This window comes from Sander lucioperca, chromosome 12 (assembly GCF_008315115.2).
Source record: "Sander lucioperca isolate FBNREF2018 chromosome 12, SLUC_FBN_1.2, whole genome shotgun sequence".
Taxonomy (NCBI): domain Eukaryota; kingdom Metazoa; phylum Chordata; class Actinopteri; order Perciformes; family Percidae; genus Sander; species Sander lucioperca.
The window spans coordinates 16339023-16358474 of NC_050184.1; the positions used below are offsets into that span (position 1 = coordinate 16339023).

General features: G+C 43.9%; 1 protein-coding gene across 1 annotated transcript in view; it reads left to right on the top strand.

Annotated features, from left to right (window-relative positions):
• bcl2l1 (BCL2 like 1) overlaps positions 1-19452 on the top strand; it is a 32729-nt gene that overhangs the window by 5003 nt on the left and 8274 nt on the right. Inside the window, exon 2 of the mRNA XM_031286132.2 lies at positions 166-919. Within this exon, the coding sequence (XP_031141992.1) occupies positions 365-919 (555 nt within the window). The 5' untranslated portion in view covers positions 166-364. The remainder of the gene's footprint in view (positions 1-165; positions 920-19452) is intronic.

Below are 19452 nucleotides of genomic sequence, written 5' to 3' on the forward strand. Positions count from 1 at the left end.
CTCTTTCCACACACACATATATACTGTAAAAAAAATAAATATCTATCTATCTATCTATCTATCTATCTATCTATCATATATATATATCATATATATCATATATATAATCACAGCATGCTTATAGGCTATCCAGACTTTGACCTTTTGATTGTTTTCTCTTTACAGGACCTGAGCTGATTTGTCAGCCTTGTGTAGGTTTGGTTTTCACCCCTCAAGTCTCCTCTGGATATCAGCTGACCATGGTGGTCTGAACAGAGGAAAGCCTGGCACAGTGTGTGTTCACTCTAACACAGCAAGGCTTGACCGAGAGAGGTGCAGAGACGGACCGAAAGCAAAGAGAGAAAAAAGTCTATTTAAACACAACATGTCTCAAAACAGAGAACTGGTGGCTTTCTACATAAACTATAAACTCTCCCAGAGAAACTATCCTCTCAACCACATGGGACTCATAGAGCCTTCGAACAGGACTGATGGGGGGCACGCAGGGTTGGTTGAGGAGGAGAGGGTAGCGACGCACGCCAACGGGACTTTGAACGGCACGAGTCCCGGGACCCCACCAGCGTCCCCGCTGCGGCAGCAACAGTTGGCGTCTACGACGAGCCTGGACGCAGTGAAAGAGGCCCTCCGGGACTCCGCCAACGAGTTTGAGCTGCGATACGCCCGCGCCTTCAGCGATCTGCACAACCAGCTGCACATCACGCCAGCCACGGCCTACCAAAGCTTCGAGAACGTGATGGATGAGGTGTTCCGGGACGGGGTCAACTGGGGCCGCATCGTAGGGCTTTTTGCTTTCGGCGGGGCTCTGTGCGTGGAGTGCGTGGAGAAGGAGATGAGTCCGCTGGTGGGCAGGATCATTGAGTGGATGACGGTTTACCTGGACAACCACATTCAGCCCTGGATCCAGAGCCAAGGAGGATGGGTGAGTCTCACACACACGCACACACGCACACACACGGAGAAAAAGTGTGTTTAGGTGCTTTTCTCTTCAACATTACTGGGTTTAATTATATGCATGAGGTAAGCTGTATGCAAAATGTCCATGTTGACACTTTTTCTACACAGAACAGCTGGCAGCAACACCGGAATACAGCGGTCAGTTGGAAAATAAATCCTGTCCTTGTTTTCTTCATCTAGTTCTGGAAAGTGCATATGGATGCTAATGGCTTTTGTTGATATTTGATTGGGTTTTTGGTTATGTGTGCCATTTCTAGGGCTGCCCCCTCCCTAGTCGATTAGTCGACTAATTGGTCATTTTGGTCTTAATCGACAAAGATTTCTTTAGTCGGTCAGAAATTTTTCTTTTATTTTTACGTTTTTGTGATGACTTAATTCCAAGAAACCTATAAGCAACTTCTCCTGCTAACACGAGATTTAAAGTGGTGCTTTTGCACGATTCTTCTCAGTTTCACAGTTCCAGTTTGATTAAATCAACTAATCAGTTAGTTAATCTCTGTAGTCGAGGACAGCCCTAGCCATTTTAGATGTGTCTTTCTGGTAAGTATTTAAAGACCAGGTTTGCTGAAGTGTGTTGGCGTGTTGTATGGTCAGCTGTGTTCCTATCTACCTGGCCTGAGCTCCAGTGGTACTGTATCATTGGTGGGGAGTTCTGTCTCACTGGAGAAGAAAATCAAAGGTGTAGTTTTTATTCCATCCCACATGATGATACTTATCTTATACAGATGGGCAAGCTAAGCCAGCAAAGCCAGCATGCTAACATTTCAACTATAGCCGCCTTCATGAGATTGTGACATGGCACAGGAGTGGGGTTGACTCTGCGATCAGCGGAGGATGAAAGACTTTAGATTAGATATGAGAGAGAATATCAGAGAAGACCTAGATAACAGGCAGCACACTCATGACATAAAACAACCATCTGTGCTTAAAAACGGTCAAAAGTAGAATGTTTGTGTGGTCAGCAGCTGGCTCAGCTGTTCTCTAATTGATCAGCAGCATGGAGCTCAATGAGCTGAATCGAAGTGGGAGCTTAACAGGCTACATCAGGGCTTTGTAGCTCTCTGCAGCCTGCCTGCCCGCCCGCCTGGGGATCGAAGTTCTCTCATCACAGGGTGGGATGAAGTCCAGGGCTTTTACAGATAGCCCTTTGTTTTACTCCGGTCACTTGATTGGCTCTGTGCTTTGTGTTTTTCTTCTTCTTCCTCTGTCTGTCCATTTTTTTTCTCCTCCCCCATGCCCCGTCCTCTCTTCTCCTACGTTCTTCACCGAGGCAGCTGCATGCAGATGAAAGCTCAATTTTTTATTTTTTTGGGGTTAGCTGGTAATTGAGCTGTCCTTGTACTGACAATCCCAGTGTGTGTTTGTGTTTGTGCACGTGAGCTTGTGAACACCTCCAGGACAGTTAAGGTCATTTCTTTCCCTTTGTGCCGGCCATTTGATGGTATGGAGGAGAGCGGGGTGAGGGGAGGGGCTGTTTATATTTGCTTTGGCGCTGTACAACGCCATGTTGTAGGTCGATCCTATGGAAACTGACATCCCAGTGGCTGAACCTCAGCGCATACCTAGATGAAAATCCCATTTGGCAGACAGTGGCTTCGCTGTTGTTTGCACTGCAGACCTAGAATCTATTTATTTATGTAAACGTTGGACTGGAGATAACACAGAGGAGGAGGTTATGGAAACAGATGACATGTATGGTATGTGATAGTAAAGGCTCAAGCTTTGCAAAATACTGATGTTAGTTGTTCCTTAGTTTATGCTGCTGCAGCATCCTTCTTACCAGCTCCCGGAGGTCTGGTCTCATAAATACACTACTACCCCACTTCAGGTCTCCATGTTTTAAGCCAATGCTAACAGCATTTCTAGAGATGGCAATGTTGTGTTGTCGGTCTTTCCAGCCACCACTTTGGTTCAGACTGAAATAGCTCAACAACTTGCCGTTACATTTTGTACAGACGCTCATGTTCCCAAAAGGATAAATCCTCCTGACTATGGTCATTCCCTGACTTCTCATCTAGCGCCACCATGAAGTCAAAATTGGAATGTGTTTTTTACTTTGGTTTATAACCAAACACACTTGCTAATTAGCAAAACAAAATTCTATGTGATTGGTGACCCAGTGTTTTTTTTTTAGGCTCATGGGGACTGGGTAGGTGCTAGATTGTACCCAAATTGGGTTCAAATTGACCCAGTATTTTTTAGTGTGTAAGATTGCAGGAGACCCTCCTATAGCTAAAAACCCCCCTCCACAGAGATAATAATAAAATGTGAAAATAATAACTACTTAATTTCATTATTGTTTAGTTGTTATCATATACCTAAACAGGTGTTTATAGTGTTACAGTAAGTACTTAAAGAGGTTGGTCTAAAAGGTTAATCTAGTTTCATCTTCCTGAGCCACTCGTAAATAGTTTTACCACCACTGTTGTCAACACATCTGTCATGTGTGGTTGGTCTCTATGGTCTCATGTCCCTCAAACACATAAACAAATCTACACACTTGTGTCGTTGCATACTGTTTGCTTAGCGACAAGTCGGACTTATAACATCAGGTAGAATGCTGCAGCTGTTTGTGGTCCGTGGCTTGCATGTCAGCGTAACCTCGACTTGGAGAAGTGAATGACTTCATCTGAAATGCTGAATGGAATCGCCGTGTTGAGAGTATTCATTGGTACGGTTTCACTTCTCCTGCTGCCGAATAACTTTGTCTCAAGCACATGATGCCATTTCGTTCCCTGTAAGCCTTGTATCATTAACATTTATTCTGTTTTTGGATCGCCCGATGTTGGCGAGAGAGCAGTGGCTTGATATGTGTCCCGTGTTAGTTATATAGAAGGTGACACACTTGCCTCAGGGGGTAGTCCCAAGCTGCAGCGGCAAACTAAAATATACAACGCAGTAGGCGATTTACCGTTACCATCCTGTCATTTCTTTCCGTCACTCTATTGCTTTCCCCCTCTTTGTCGCAATATCACTAGGTTCTCTTTTTAGCGGTTTGTTCAAAGTCAACCTACACTTTCCCTGAAATGCACCCGAGTCTCTGAGTAAACCCACATGAGACTTTGTTGTTTTTCTTTTTCTTTGTCTTTCTTTCTTTCTTTCTTTCTTTCTTTCTTTCTTTTTTTCTTTCTTCCTTCCTTCCTTCCTTCCTTCCTTCCCTCCCCTGACGCCTCCTCGCAGGGATGAAGCACAGAGCCGTTGGCAGATGTGGGAAGCCGAGTATAGCTGTGAGGCAGGTGTGCCCTGACTGTAAGCTGATGAAATATTAGTCTGCTCTAAGCAGCAGCAGCAAGGTCACTTTCACTGGGTTGCTCGATCACTCTGTCTCATGATCTTATTGTTACTTCCCAAATATCTTAAAGTTTTCTGTTTGGAGGGATTGTGACAGAAAATGAAATGGACAGTTTGTCTGTAGTTGATAGTACAATAATAGAAAATATGATGTAAATGGATGATGTAAATCAATCTTTTGAAGCTAATCTTCAGGTAACGTAATCGGTGCTGACATCATGTGTTGATTTTGAGCTCAGTGCCAGGGGTATTTCCCAAAAGTTGTGAATTCACTGTATGTGTGGTTGTCTAAGCTTCATAATCTGACACTTTTTTGACAGTTTTTCCAATATTACTGCACATGAATGCACCATTCTGTCTCGAGCTGAGACAGTTAGTTGATAAATCGATGAGTAGCATAACAGAAAATGTATAGTTTCAGTCATTTGTCAAGCAAAATGCCAAACATTCTCTGTTTTTAGCTTCTCATGCATGACCTATTTGATGCTTGTCTTTGTTATGACAGTAAACTTAATATCTTTGGGTTTTTGGTCACGTCACCTTTGGCTCTGTGAATTTATAATGGTCATTTATGAATAATTTCTATAGACAAAAAGTGAAAGTAGACATAGACAAAAAGTGAAAGTAATCGTCATTGTTTACTAGTCTTGCGTTGCCAGACACCACCTCAGCATTGTGGAGATGGGAGTATGGTTTGGCTACACCGCTTGTCGTTCTGATAGGGGAAAAAAAACGCTCTGGCTTGTTTGTATTTCTTTTAAACCAATCACAACTGTCCTGGGCACCTCTAAGCCCCGGATGCGACATCCGACGCGTGAGAGACAAGCTGGATGTCCGGCTTTATTCCAGCAATGTACATCCGTTAAGCCAGACTAACTAATGACCATGCTAATGACCAACACTAATTCTGCGTTTTCACATTGATTTTTTATTATTTTTTTTCAATGCATAAATACAAAGAAAAAGTGCGACACAGTCTTCTGAACTGGTGAAATAGTGGAGGTGGCAGTTAAATATTGAAAAGTGAAAGGTGTTTTCCACAACAGAGCCAACCTCGCTGTCACGAAAACTGATTAAGCCTCAGCGTAAATGATCCCGCCGGAGCTTATTTTGGTTTCTCCTCTGTCCAGGATGCTGAGATATTTGATGGTAGCTCGGGATGTGAAATAAATATGCTCAGCCAGGTTCTCCCTCCACAGCCTGTGGTGTTTAAAAAAAAAAAAAGCGCAGGAGGAAAGTCATATATTGTCAGATAATAAACGTTGGCAGGCAGCAGAAGTAGAAACAGTGCCATCGACCTAATAACGCTGTTTCCAGCAGAGCAGGCGATGGCAGTGATTACTCAGTGGAGATTGAGGCGCCTCGGGGTCGGGGTACAGGGTTATTACCAATTATAGATGAATAATATCTCGACCTGCTACTGGGGGGAAACAATGTTTTTTTCCCTCTGACAGACTAATAAAGGCTTAACTCATTTAGAAGAACCACGATGCCATGGTCTGGGGAAGCTTGGCTGTAGCTGGATGGGGATGAGGTGGTGGTGGTGGGGGGGGTCCAGTAGAGTAACGAGGGAAAAAAGAGACCATTATCCCAGTTGTCCTGCTTTGTGCTGTCGACGGTCTCGGTAAGGTCAAGGAAAAGTTAACTACAAGAAAAATGTCCTCAAGCTGTGAGTCTGTCTGTATTGCCATGTTTTTGTTTTTCATCGCCTCTGCCACTTACGGTTGTACACAGTACACATTATTATTCAGCCACTATAGCGCTTAAATAATAAGTCTGGTGGTATTCTATCATTTTCTTGTTGTCAACAAATGTCAAGAAAAGACCAACAATAATGAACTGATCCAACTAACGTATTGTGTGTGTGTATCCAAAGCTGATATATCTTATTCCTCTGTGCCATAGAGCTCCATTGTTCTCCAGAAACGATTAAAAACACTGGCAGACATGTTCCTCCTTTACCATGAACACACACACACACACACACACACACTGTAGTACTTTTTTTTGACTCAATCCCACACACAACTTACTGTGCACGGCAGGTGGATTCTCGCGATGTCATGACATATCGCACCAAAATCCATCGTGTCACAGGCTTTTTTTGTGTCCGAACAGCAGCGAACCGAACCAATCCGCTTCCAGGTGGGGAGCTAATGGCAGCTACGGGCGTGGTTTAGGTGTGTGCGACGGCAGCGAGTGTTCGTTTAAAAACAACAATGGCTGACATGATAGACAGATGGAAAGATGATGGGCTGAGAGCCACAGAAGTAGTGTGTGGGGAAGGGAAGTCGGAAAATATTGAGAGATAGACTAACATTATTTGTTATGGCCCGTCATGGGACTTGTTGTTGTTGTTGACAAAAACAAAGATATACAATATTGTAACATAAACAGTATGTTTATCTATATGTGTGATTATGAACGTATGCATGCTGGCTGTACGGGGGGTAGACACTCAGGCTGTAATTAAAGGCCTATGGAGGGTAAGTCCATTGACTTGTTTTGACAAGGGTAACACCTGAGCTTCCTTTGTGCTATTCTCATTGACAGACTTATATTCTCTCTCTCTCTCTCTCTCTCTCTCTCTCTCTCTCTCTCTCTCTCTCTCTCTCTCTCTCTCTCTCTCTCTCTCTCTCTGTGTGTGTGTGTAATTAACATGCACATAGGATAGGCAGTTAGATCCACAGAGTCATCTGTCAGACTACCGTATTGGAGAAGAGCAGGAAATCTCACCCCTGGGACCTATTCAGCCTGCCTCTATCTCTCTCTCCCTCCCTCTCCCCCCGCCCCCCCCCCCCCACCCTTCGTCTTCTATACGTCTTTCCCTCCGTCTCTCTCCTGTGTCCTTCCTCCTCTATGTGCACCCCTCCCACTGGCCCCGATCGATTTCTGTCGCTTATTTTTCTATCTGTTCCTCCCTTCCTCCTGCCCCCTCCTCCTCCTATTCATCATTTTTGAGCTCCTTTTTTATTTCCACCCTTGTCTGCCCTTCCTCCCCTTTCCATCCTCCTCTTCTACATCCATCTATCTCTCTTCCGTCTACTTCCCTTCGTCTACCTTACACATTATAATTGCTGAACAAACATATTGTAGAGCAGACATGCTACCACATGCCCCGTCAATCTCGCCGTGTACCCCCGTGTACCCATGTTCCAGTGCTTTTTCCCATTCCAGTTTGTTTATCAAAAACACACACATCCCCCGTGACATCGTCGCTTGGCTGTCGATTCCTTCTGACTTGATCCCTGCTCACTACACCTGCACTTCCACCCCGACCTGTGCAGCAGCCACCATCCCTAGATCTTTCCCTTCATCCCATCCTCCTCCTCTTCCCTTTTATCACTAATGGCTCATGTGGCTAATTAGGAGAGATGTTTTTTTTGTAGCTTTCTGGGGTGTTTTGCTCATCAGGCAAAGTTTCCATTAAATGATTGTGTGTGTGTGTGTTTGTAATCGCACACGTGGCGTGGGTTGTTGTTGTCTCATCCATTTGAGCATTTTATTGTATGGTGGCGCGCAGCAAAGGGGAGGGGACGGCGCCAGACTGGCCATGTGACTACCAAACAAAGGACCTGTGGCCACACACACACACACACACACACACACACACACACACACACACACACAGGAATTTGCTTATTTGCTTTTTAGTTGTGCTTTTTAGTTGTGCCCACAGGTGTGTCGGCGCTTTGCAGAAAAAGCCGTTGCTGTAAAGGACGCACTGATCTAAAAGCGACTTTGTCATTGTCGCAGACACAGACAATGCTCCTGAAAACCTTTTTTGCATTGGATCAATGGTGGCCACTTTTGTTCTCGCGGCATCAATAAACGCCTCAGTGTGGTGGGCGGTTCTATGCAGATTGATCTCTGAATGTTTTCATATGAATGTAGCTGCTCAGCCGTGGATGTGTCTCTGTTGTTTTTGTATGCATGCGTTTAAGCTCATGCATTAGTTTTTCATCAGCTTTGAGATCCGTCTTGTGTGTGTGCACGCGTGTTCATACTCAATGTTGTGTGTCAGAGTCGCAGCTTGAAAATGACAGCAAACAGATTGTATGATTCATTTGCCTACAGCTCCATGACAAGAACATCAGGGACATGTCACATGTTTTTAAGTGTGTTTTGGATGTGTTTATGCGAGCGTGTGAAGATATAGAGAGAGCCTCTTGTTTGCCTTGAAGGAGAGGGACTTTACTGAACCATTCTTGTGTGGTTGCAGGAGGTGGCTACGTGCTCACGTTTGAGGAAAACTGGGCTGTACCATTCCTGCAGGATCATTCAGTCTGCCTTTTGCTCTATTTTACATGTGACGAAGGACAAGAGGACAAAATGCACACACTACAACATTTCAGATTTGGATCGATTTTTAAGTGAAAATTTGCAATCACTTTATTGTGATATATATTAAAGAAGAACGGTGCATATTTTGATTCATAGTTATTTTAGCTCACGAAACAAGCAATTTCAGATAACCACTCATCTGATCAGTTCTATATTATTTTGTGTGTGTGTGTGTGTGTGTGTGTGTGTGTGTGTGTGTGTGTGTGTGTGTTCTCAGTTGGTCATGTGAAAGACAAGACCTGTAGCCCTGGAGCATCACACACAGCAGCCTCCTAATGACTACATTTGCTGCATTTGGACTGCATCAGAATCTCTCTCGGTCTCTTCTTTCTCTCATTTAGAAACACACACTGGTGTCAAAGCAGCGAGACGCCCGTATGTTTCATATCCAGACGCTGTTTATGTATACAGGACAGACATCCAGCTGTGTAATAGATGAGTGCGTATGTGTGTGTCGATGCTGCCAGCACACTGCAGAGCGTGGAGCTATTAGAGTGGCTTTGCCAGACTGGTAGACATCAGACTGCCACTGTAGTGCACCATTATGTGCCCCCCCCCTAGAAGTGTCTGGCGGCCGAGAATGAAGAAGACGAGAGGTAGAGAGATGCAGATGTAGACGGCGAGGAGGGCAAACAGAAAGGAAGACGAGGCTTGTGACTCAGCTAGATGAGGATGCAGTATGTAGGCTAATAGGTCACGTCTGCATGTATGGTGCAGTTTGTGTGTGGTGTACATTTCTATATGTGCGGCTCACGTGTTGTATGAGAAGAACAGCTGGATGAGTAGACACTGCATTTGGTTGCCTATGTGCTGCTCCACTTCCCCGAGCCTTAGTCGTGAAATCAGGTCACAAGTCTTTTCCCCCCCTCCTTCCATCTTCCTCTCCTTTTTCTCCTCTCCTCCTGCCTGCGCGCCCACATCCTTACCCTTTCTCCTGCGACAGATTCTTTTTAATTCTTTCCATCTTCTGTCTTCGTGCAGCCGAGTGCAAAGCCTAAGCATCTGCCTGCATCCCTCTCCCCTCTGATTGCATTTCGTCCCTCTCCATCCTTCTCTCTCCATCCGTCTCTTCCCTGCTCTCCCCTCTCTGTCTCTCTATGCTCATATCTGTGATCAGATTATGAGGCATATCATGGGATTAGTGAGTCTCATGGCATGTATTAAAGTGGGAGAACTGAGGACTTGAGAGAGAGGGTTGATGAGTATTTCATGGTAATGCGGCAGCCAATATAGCACAACGACTAAATGATGATAAATGGCATCAATGCCATCATCGTTATATTCATCACAGGCTTGTTTGAATGGCCAAGGGGGTTAAGCAATAAAGTCAAAAGATATCTTCAGTGGCTCTGCAATAAGAGAGAGGAGATAATAGAAAGAGAGCAGAAAAATGGACTTGTGTAGAATAAAGATATTCATCTCTGCTGAAGTGATTCTGGGGAATCAGTTTCTTTCATGTTGTGAAACTTTATGAAAAAGCACAGTAAGTGATGGGAAGTGTAGTTTCAAGGACATCTGTCAGCAAGCCTCACTGCTGCCACTTGCTCCTCTCTTCACATACTTTTCTCCTCATGGGTTTCCCCTTTTACATTTTCCAGTTGTTTTCTTCAGCCTTTTTCCCCCGCAGACTGCTTCACCCTTGTTCTTTTGTTCTAGTTTCATCTTATTTTTCTGTCTCACTCTCAGTATCTTTGTGTCTTTCGTTCTGTCTCTTACTCACTGTTCCCACTCTTAATTTTAGTTTCTCGGTCTTCCAGACAGATGGCAGGTCTCGGGGTCACGGTGAGGGCCTGGGTGGGGTGATGGCCTACAGGGTGGAGGGTTATACTGTGGAAGATATCCAGTCAGAGAGACTCCCTGTCTACTTTGCTTCAGCTACCTCTCTCTGTTCTCCTTCTCTGTGTTGACGCTTCCCTAAACATGTTCTCTCTCTACACGCACACAGTCCTGAGTCCTTCTGAGGGCATTCCGTGTGTGTGTGTGTGTGTGTGTGTGTGTGTGTGTGTGTGTGTGTGTGTGTCTGTGTGTGTGTGTGTGTGTGTGTGTGTGTGTGTGTGTGACAGAATGGGGTTTTGTGGAGAGAGACAGCCCCCAGAGTGGGGCAGGGAACAGATTGGAGTCTGAGCCTCAATGTCCTGACTCATTAATCTTCTCTTTAATTCATGGTCTCACCGTCGGCTCAACACGTGCACACACACACACACACACATACAAACAAACACACGTACATAGACGCACACACAGCGCCAGCTCCAAGGTCCAAAGGAGACGAAGTACATACAACACATTGATGCTGGCACCATCACCAGCAAATGTCACCACTGAGGGGAGGTTTAATGATTCAATTTCCTCATTTTTCTTGCGTCCTTCGTACTGCTTGGAAATGATTCATCACACTTCAAACCAGTTCCGTTCCCCCTCACCACCCCCTCCTCAACACCAGCATGGATCTCATGCTTAAGGTGGCATTGATCTAGCCAACAACGTGAAGTCAACAAGAGTTTGAAATAGCTCAATGACTGATTAACGATAACCTACCATGCACGTTACTGTTGTGCTGCTCATCCTCGTTCCCGGGAGCAGTTTTCCTAAGTCCTGCTTTGTGGCTGAACTGAAAGGGCTCATGCAGAAAAAGAACAAAGACATGTTGACAAGTTATTGTAACACCACTTTCTCCAAACTTGTTTCAAAGCTGTGACAGTTGGGTCCTATTGTGCGCAGAGCTGCTGCCTGTCAGCTTGTTGTTTTAAAATGTCATTTTATTTCTTGGTCCTGGCAGTGCAACAGAAAAACAAGAAGAGGGGGACCACATCCAGTGCAAAAAGGAACCTTATTTATACAGGCGAACGCTTAAATATAAAATAGCTACATAGGCAATGGAAGAAGAACTTTGGCCATGTAATACATGCACATTTTAAGCAACTCGATTCAAATGGATGCGCTCCTCTTCAGGCATCAGCAAGTGTAATATGTATTTTTCATATTTTCCTCTCATAGGGGATGCATTTTCATCTTTTTGGATTAGCTTGAGCAGTACATCTGTTTTGATTGTACATAATTCCCATTTTCCTTGTGTTTTGCCTCGACTTTGCCCTTGGTATTATCCAGCTCCTGCTCTTGTCACTTGCTAAAGTAGAATCCTGAAGCCACGAGTTACTCTACTTGCTCAGGGCATCAGTTAAATGCCTGAGCTGACTGTGCTGCGGGTTTCTCTGCCTATTGCTTAGCTCTACAGAAATTCCTACCTTTCCAGGTCATATAGGATCTTTGGCAGCTGGCCTGACTCCCTTGACCCAAAAAAAAAAAAAAATGCCTTGGCAATTTTGATAAGGATGGTAAGGGGCGGAAGGCCTTGAGGAGGAGCAGGAAGAAATGAAACTCGTGGAGATGATGAGGACATTGATAAAGAAGGAGGAACAGTCACTCACATTGTTTGTTTTTTTCCAACTGAATACAGATTGGATCCTCTAAAGACTGAAACTGACATCATGCAACCACTAGGCCACTAGAGTACAGTAATAATGAATACAGTAATTCTAATCATATGATGGTGATGACGCTCTTAAGGATGAGGGTTATGGTTATGCTGCATTTAAACTGTGAGATCATTATTTTATGATACTGAACCAAATGTAGGCTGTGTTGAGACTGACATACAGTAAGCACTGCGTGAAAAAGGGCAGCCCCTTCATTTTTTTTTTTCAATGAGACTGAACTGAGGTAGTGGCCTACGCTATCTCATCATATTAGAGAATCATTCCTCATGCTCTGAGTCCTTTAAGTGGCTTTTGAACAACATCCAAGCATGCCTTTTACTCAGGAGTGAATTTTTCTATCATAAAGGCCAGATTGACAGAGTGCTTCCTCCCAGCAGGATCTTCCACTCGTCTATAGAGGCGTTCCGACGCTCTGTCACAGTGGTTTCTTGGTCCCCAAGCCTGACAGAGGCCCTTGTTGCCCGGTCACTGAGTTTGGCTGGATGTCCAGCTCTACGAAGAGTCCTGGTGGTTTCCAAACATCATCCTTTTTACCTAATCGACCATTCCTCTGCGGACATTCAAAGATTTAGAAATGGTTTTCTACCGTTGCTCAGTCTTGACATAATTTGATTGCAGAAACATGCAGAGAGTTTCTTCACTGTGAATTGTGGTAACTTATATACGCAGGTGTGTGTCTTTCTAAATAACGTCCAATTAATTGAAGTTGCCTCATGTCGACCCCAATCGAGTTCTAGAGATATTTCAAAGATGGTCAAAGCAAACAGGATGCACCTAAGCTATATCTGAAATGCCAGAGCACAGAGATGATATACATTTCAACTACATTTATTCTTTAGAAAAACCATTAATGTGATTGTAAGCGTGAAAATGTGGATGATTGGATTTATCATTGGATTGGATTTATCAAATACAGTATGTCATTCAATTTGAGTGTATTTACTCTGCTGTCTTTTGATCTGGCCGAGTCACTGTGATCTCATGATCTGCTAATGGACTGTTACACAATGTAAGACAGAGGTCACAGCACACACATCACATTCACTTACTGTGTCTGGAACTTTACACACGCTCTCTTCTTATTTTACATCTTGTTTCAGCAGCTAGGACATTGTGTCCTGTCGCCGTGTTGCTGTATACCGTATTTCATTCAAACAAAAACACACAATGTGTTGTGTTCGACGCTGCGCTGTAGGCCCGTGGACACGGCCGTGTAGTTCAGCGTGTGTGCACAAGGACATGCTGTGTTTGCGTGTACACATCCTGAGTGTTGCAACTAGCAGAAAGTATTGCTCAACTACAGCCGGGACGGATGACATTTTTAGGTGTATAAAGAGACCGCTTCTTCTCCTTGTGACTCTCAAGTACCATCCGGCTTTGGATCACTGGCTTCTTGTGAACTCTTGAACTGTGATCCTGCTTTCTTTCTCGCCCCCTGTGCTCAGATCCTTTGTCCTCTCACTTTGGGGATGCCTCAGAGCCATTTTCTTTTTTTACTTTTCTTGTCCTTAGTACTAGGCAGCCCTCTTAAAGATGTGGAAATAGATGTTTTGTCTACGGTACACTATAAAAAGCGTTAAGCTGCTATGTTAGAACATTTGCCTCAAAATTGAGTGTAGAAGAGAACTGGACAAGAAAAACGCTACCTTTTTTTGACATTCCGTTCTAGCCGTTCATTGACTGACTGTGCGGTTGATGCCTTTATTATGACTCATCACATTCTGCTCATTCATGCGCTCGCACATACAGATATGCCCTTCATAACGCACACATAGGGAATTCAAAGCATGCTCCTGATAGCGTGTGTGTGTGTGTGTGTGTGTGATCACTGAAACATTGTCACAGGGTTTGGTATCGAGAAAAGGTTATGAATTAAATAACAAATGTATTAGAACTGGGGATTCTTTAAAAAAAAAAAAAAAACTTGTGTTTGACGAATGTTTGATTCTGCTTATCTGTCCAGACAGCTGTCTTAAATGTTTAAAAAAAACTAAAAACACCAAACCCTACCCACGTCCTTATGCCTCATCATAGAAAAATGCCTCCGTTATTGATTGATTGTTTTATTTGTTTTTCTCTTCCCTACGATGCCCAGCTCTGCACAGAGAATGACCACCTCCAGTTCCAGTAACTTTCCACTTTACCTCATGTGCCTATTTGTCCGCTCTCTCTGGATGGGACTGGTTCAAAGCTGGTTGACCTAGATTGTTTTTGTTAAGTCATAGATATTCAAAGGGAGCGTTGCACACACACACACACACACACTCAAAGCAGCCCTTATGTGCGAGAGTGCGTATGTGGGTCCAAGGGAAAGGGCCTTTGTCAGCTTTCTATCACAGTAGAGAAGTTTCCAGTTAGCAACACTGAACCTTCTGGGTTCTTCTCTGCATGTCAATGGGAGCTATAGCTTTCTTTCTAGCATCAGCACAGTTTCGTCACAGACACCATGTCTGCGTCATTCAACCAGTTTCCAGCTGCCGCTTGTGGCCAGCGTGGCCTGAGCGTCATGTGCTCTGCGGGTTGCTAGAAAGTGCTTCTGTCTGTTAAAAGCGAGCTGGTTAGGTCAGATGTTGCACAATGACTCTCACAGTTTTTTTAAAGAAACTTGTTCGTACCGCTTTAGTGCGAATCCAATGGCTAAATATCTGAGCTACGACTAGGCTAATGCTTACTCTTGTTTGCAATAACGATGTAACACAAAGTGAGAAATGCCAATCACAAGTTCTCAAAGACATCTTCACTACTATCGTGTTACAATAGGATCCAGTTAAGTAGTATGTATTTTCTTTGCTGAGAGAAGAGCTTTGATCCACAGTCAGTCCAAGGTTCCTTCTTTAGGGAGCAGCTCGCAAAAACTGGAACTTCTACAATTTAAAAAAAAAAAAATATATATATATATAGGTTGAATCCTAAAAATCCTTACATTCAAGAATCTGGTACCAGCAAATGAGTTAAGGAGATGAACCAATTCCTCTTATCTGCTCAAAATTGCCTGATGCTAACTGCAGCATTCAGCTTGACATCATGAGTGTGCATACAATTGCTAATATTAACACATTGTGCTTTTTCAAAGTGTCTCCCAAGTTAGTGAATTTCAATTCATCTCCAGCCCCATTTTGTCGAAAAGGAACAGGATGTGATGTATTAATCGACGTGTGTGTGTGTGTGTGTGTGTGTGTGTGTGTGTGTGTGTGTGTGTGTGTGTGTGTGTGTGTGTGTGTGTGTGTGTTGTGGTCAGGGGGTTTCACCATCAGTGTATTTGAGAGTTGCAGCTTGTTATGGTGCAACACCGGCGCAACCGACTAGTCAGAGCTGATGAATAGGAAGCTGCTGCTAATGATCCTTAAAATGCTCCTTTCTCCACATGTAGTATTGGGCCATTTATCAGCCACAGAGATGGACCTACAGGCCCAGACACACTCGCACACATCACACACGCTAATCAGCTGCTCTCCGGTAGCCGTGGCAACCAACTGCAGAATCTCCTTTCCTCTGCCCCTTCACTGTTTCTCCACCTTTCTCTCTTATATCCAACATTTTGCTTTCATGGGCTAATCCTTCCCTCATCCTTTTTTTTTTTTTTTTTTGTCTCCCGGCTAACGAAGAAAGAGAAAGTTAGACAGATAGAAAAGCAGGGAGAAAAAGCCCCGAGACGCAGCCTGAAAGCGTTCTGCAGGCCGCTGCCTAGCACCTGATTTCCTCTGGGAACGGAGTGGAGATGAAGAAATAAAGGTGTGACCGTGTGAAAGGGAAAGAGAAAGAGAGTAGATAAAGACTGGGTTTACCTGCCAGGTGGGACTTGGGGAGATTGAGCACATGAAACCAATTGTAGTGCTTTCTTGACATGTGCATAGTGAGCTGGCTCGTAATGCTGGTAAAGAAATGAAACGGGGGGGGGCCCTCAGGCCTTCTGTTGATGGTATATTGAAAATACAATGAAGACATATTTTCTGATTCCCAAGTGAAGAAATTAAGTTTATTGGTAGAAAGTTAAAAAGAAATAGCTGACAGAAAAGTCTTTTTTTTTTAATCTGTACACATGCTCAATAGTGGAACTTATGATGCTGAGTGCAAAGATGGAGAGCAGGAGCGTGCGTGTGCGTGTGTGAGAGGCAGGTTTGGGCGAGTTTCAGGAATTATTACAGGTGCCACAAGAATGTCACAGACCTTTTTTATTATTATTTGTTATTGTAAGTCCCAATTTTGTCCAAATACTATTAATAACACATGAAAGAGCCACACTGCTGCACTTAACTGATTGTCATGTTCCTATATTGCTGTGAACACACACACTGTAGTTTAGGGCTGAAACGATTCCTCGAATAACTCGAATAATTTGATTACAAAAAATCCTCGAAGCAAAATTCTTTGCCTCGAAGCTTCGTTAAATCAATGTAATTAAGGTTGTACAGCTCACTGTGTTTCCGCACGGAGGATAATTACTAGCGCACACAACAGGTTTACGCTTCTGTGGACACAAGACGTTTATATACTGTCTATGCACGAGACTGACGGCCCAGATTACAAATGAACGAAGACGAAAATAGCGAGGGTCTAAGAGAAGAGACAGGCGAGAGAAAACGACAGAAAGTTTGGGATCATTTTAAGCTGCAAACATGCTACTATATCATCTTTGTAGCGTCTGCTGCTCTCGTCCACCGCACTGTTTTACACAACTAGCCTACAGCATGCTACTCTGCAAATAGCCATGTTTTACCAACAAGCTAAAACGAGAGTTGTCGGTTTGTAGTCTGTTTATTAGTTTGCTACTAATCTTTAGAAATTTAGCTGCTGCCGGAGACAAACCGGCTCCTCCCCCCAGCATGGCCACTTAATATGCACGTGAATGACGTCATCATGCCGGAGATGTCTGCATTCTTTATTCTTTCTCCTCACTGTGTATTAGGCTTCTTAAAATGTGTCCCCCAGAACAGTGTAGTTGAATAGCTCTGCTGTAAGCTTTGTACAGTCACATTTACCTGGGCTTAGTGACATTCACGTGCATATTAAGTGGCCATGCTGGGGGGAGGAGCCGGTTTGTCTCCGGCAGCAGCTAAGTTTCCAAAGATTAGTAGCAAACTAATAAACAGACTACAAACCGACAGCTCTCGTTTTTAGCTTGTTGGTAAAACATGGCAGGCGCTACAAAGATGATATAGTAGCATGTTTGCAGCTTAAAATGATCCCAAACTTTCTGTCGTTTTCTCTCGCCTGTTTCTTCTCTTAGACCCTCGCTATTTTCCTCCGTGCGGAAACACAGTGAGCCGTACAACCTTAATTACATTGATTTAACAAAGCTTCGAGGCAAAGAATTTTGCTTCGAGGATTTTTTGTAATTGAATTATTCGAGGAATCGTTTCAGCCCTAGTTACTGCTCGGTGTTTGGCTAGCTAATAAGCCATTAGCCTGTTAGCTTGAGCTTTGTCTGAAGGCGCCGAGCGGCCAGCCAGGCTCCGACACACACTGACACATTCCGCACATCCTCCGCTCAGTTTAACCGCTAACCCCCCGGTACCGGTCAGAGAGGCGTGTTTACTTTGGCTGTTTCTCAATCTCAAGAATGCAAAGAACAGACTTGTGTTCTTGGGGAGGTTGTTCTTGAAAGAATGAACTCGCAAGTTCAACAGCAACAGCTAGAAATAAAAACCACAACAATATAACCACAATCTCCGGACAAGAAAACCATACAAAATACCAAACAAACGATCCGTCAACGGCGAAATAAAAGCCTCTTATTTACGAGACCGGTCTGAGAGACCTCCAGCTTACAGCCGGGGTCTCCGAGCGGGACTGTCCGAGCGATGAGCTAGCGGCCCCGGCAGGCACTAGCTGGCTGTCGCCTCACTTTATGGAGCTTCTCAACTCCGAAAACTTTGAAGCAACGATTTACGGAATACTGCCTATATTCAAAATCTAAACAGTTCATTTCTTGCCTAAAACGATCTCAGAAGTGAATTTAGTGATGAATAAGATGGCGAAAATTGTGAAAATTGTCCCATTATTGGTCTGTCTATGTACCGGAAACCCGACCCTCGCTGAATGCCGAAATGAATGTTTGGATACGGTTGCTGCCAAGTTCATACAAGTTACCAACCAATGCATCCTCGGTAAAATGGGCGTGTCAAGAACACTTCCGGGAATCTTAACTGTTCTTGGTGAAATGTGAACTTGTGTATTGGGACAGTACTTTGGAAACACGAGATGACGTTTCACAGGGACACAAGAACACAAGTCAATAGAAGAACACAGACTGAGAAACGCCATTTGTGTCTCGGTCCTCCGGTGCGTCCAGCGACGGGCTCCCGTCAGTTTTTAATTAGCCTACATTATTAACAGTTAATTTTGTTACGGTATGAACTTAATCCTAGGAAAGTCAAAAAAATATATATCGAAATCCAAGACTTTGTATACCAAATTCAAGGCTTTTAAGGCCTTAATTTGAGATTATCAAATTTAAGACTTTTTCAATGCTTTTAAGACCCCGCGGGTACCCTGAACAGTGAACTGAGTATCTTCCGTTCTGGACTGATCGAGCAAAAACAAGGAATATAAAAATGCAACCTCTGGCTCCGGGAAATTATATGATTATTTTTTACGTTTTCAATAAACCCACTTTCTGGAACAGACCCAAGATGGACTGAAACGATACCAAGAAGTAAAGGGGGATTGACCGCCACAAATCAGAGGTGGTTGACAGAGAGAAAAGCCTTGAGAGACGTAGAGGAGCAAGGAGAATCAGAATCAGAATCAGAATCATAGGGGTATCATTCCTGAGGCATTCCAGCAGTTTTAAAACTATAGTGCGTAGTTTCTGTCTGTCCCTTTGAGGAAGTCTAAGTAATGACAACAAAACTGTCGGCGCGTCCACATGATACAAGCCTTTTGTGACCGAGCACCGCCCTCCCCTCCCCCAACCCCCCCCTCCATCATCACACCCGGTGGTACACTGGAAGGTCAGCCTAAATCCTGAACAATGAAACTGACTGGTCACAGAGTTATCAGGAAACTCACCAACAATGTGACTACGTAGTTAAATATTACTAAATAAAATATTGATGTAGGAGGGAGGGCGTCAGTGTGTTCGCCTGTTGCAGTGTATTGCTGGGTGGGGCTTCTGAGGAAAGTAATCTTAGCTTTCTGGCTAATTTTCTAAGAATTTGTAGTGTGTGAATGTGCCTGTGGAAGATAAGGGGGGAGATGGCGCAATGTGATGACCTCAATTCTGTGGTCCGCGCTACGGCCTTAACCCAAAACTGACTGACCGCTCAATACATGCATCATCGCAACAGTAACAAACAATATATAATTATTAAGTGCCAAAACCAACAATGAATTGATCCTACTAACAAGTATTAGTAAGTCTGTG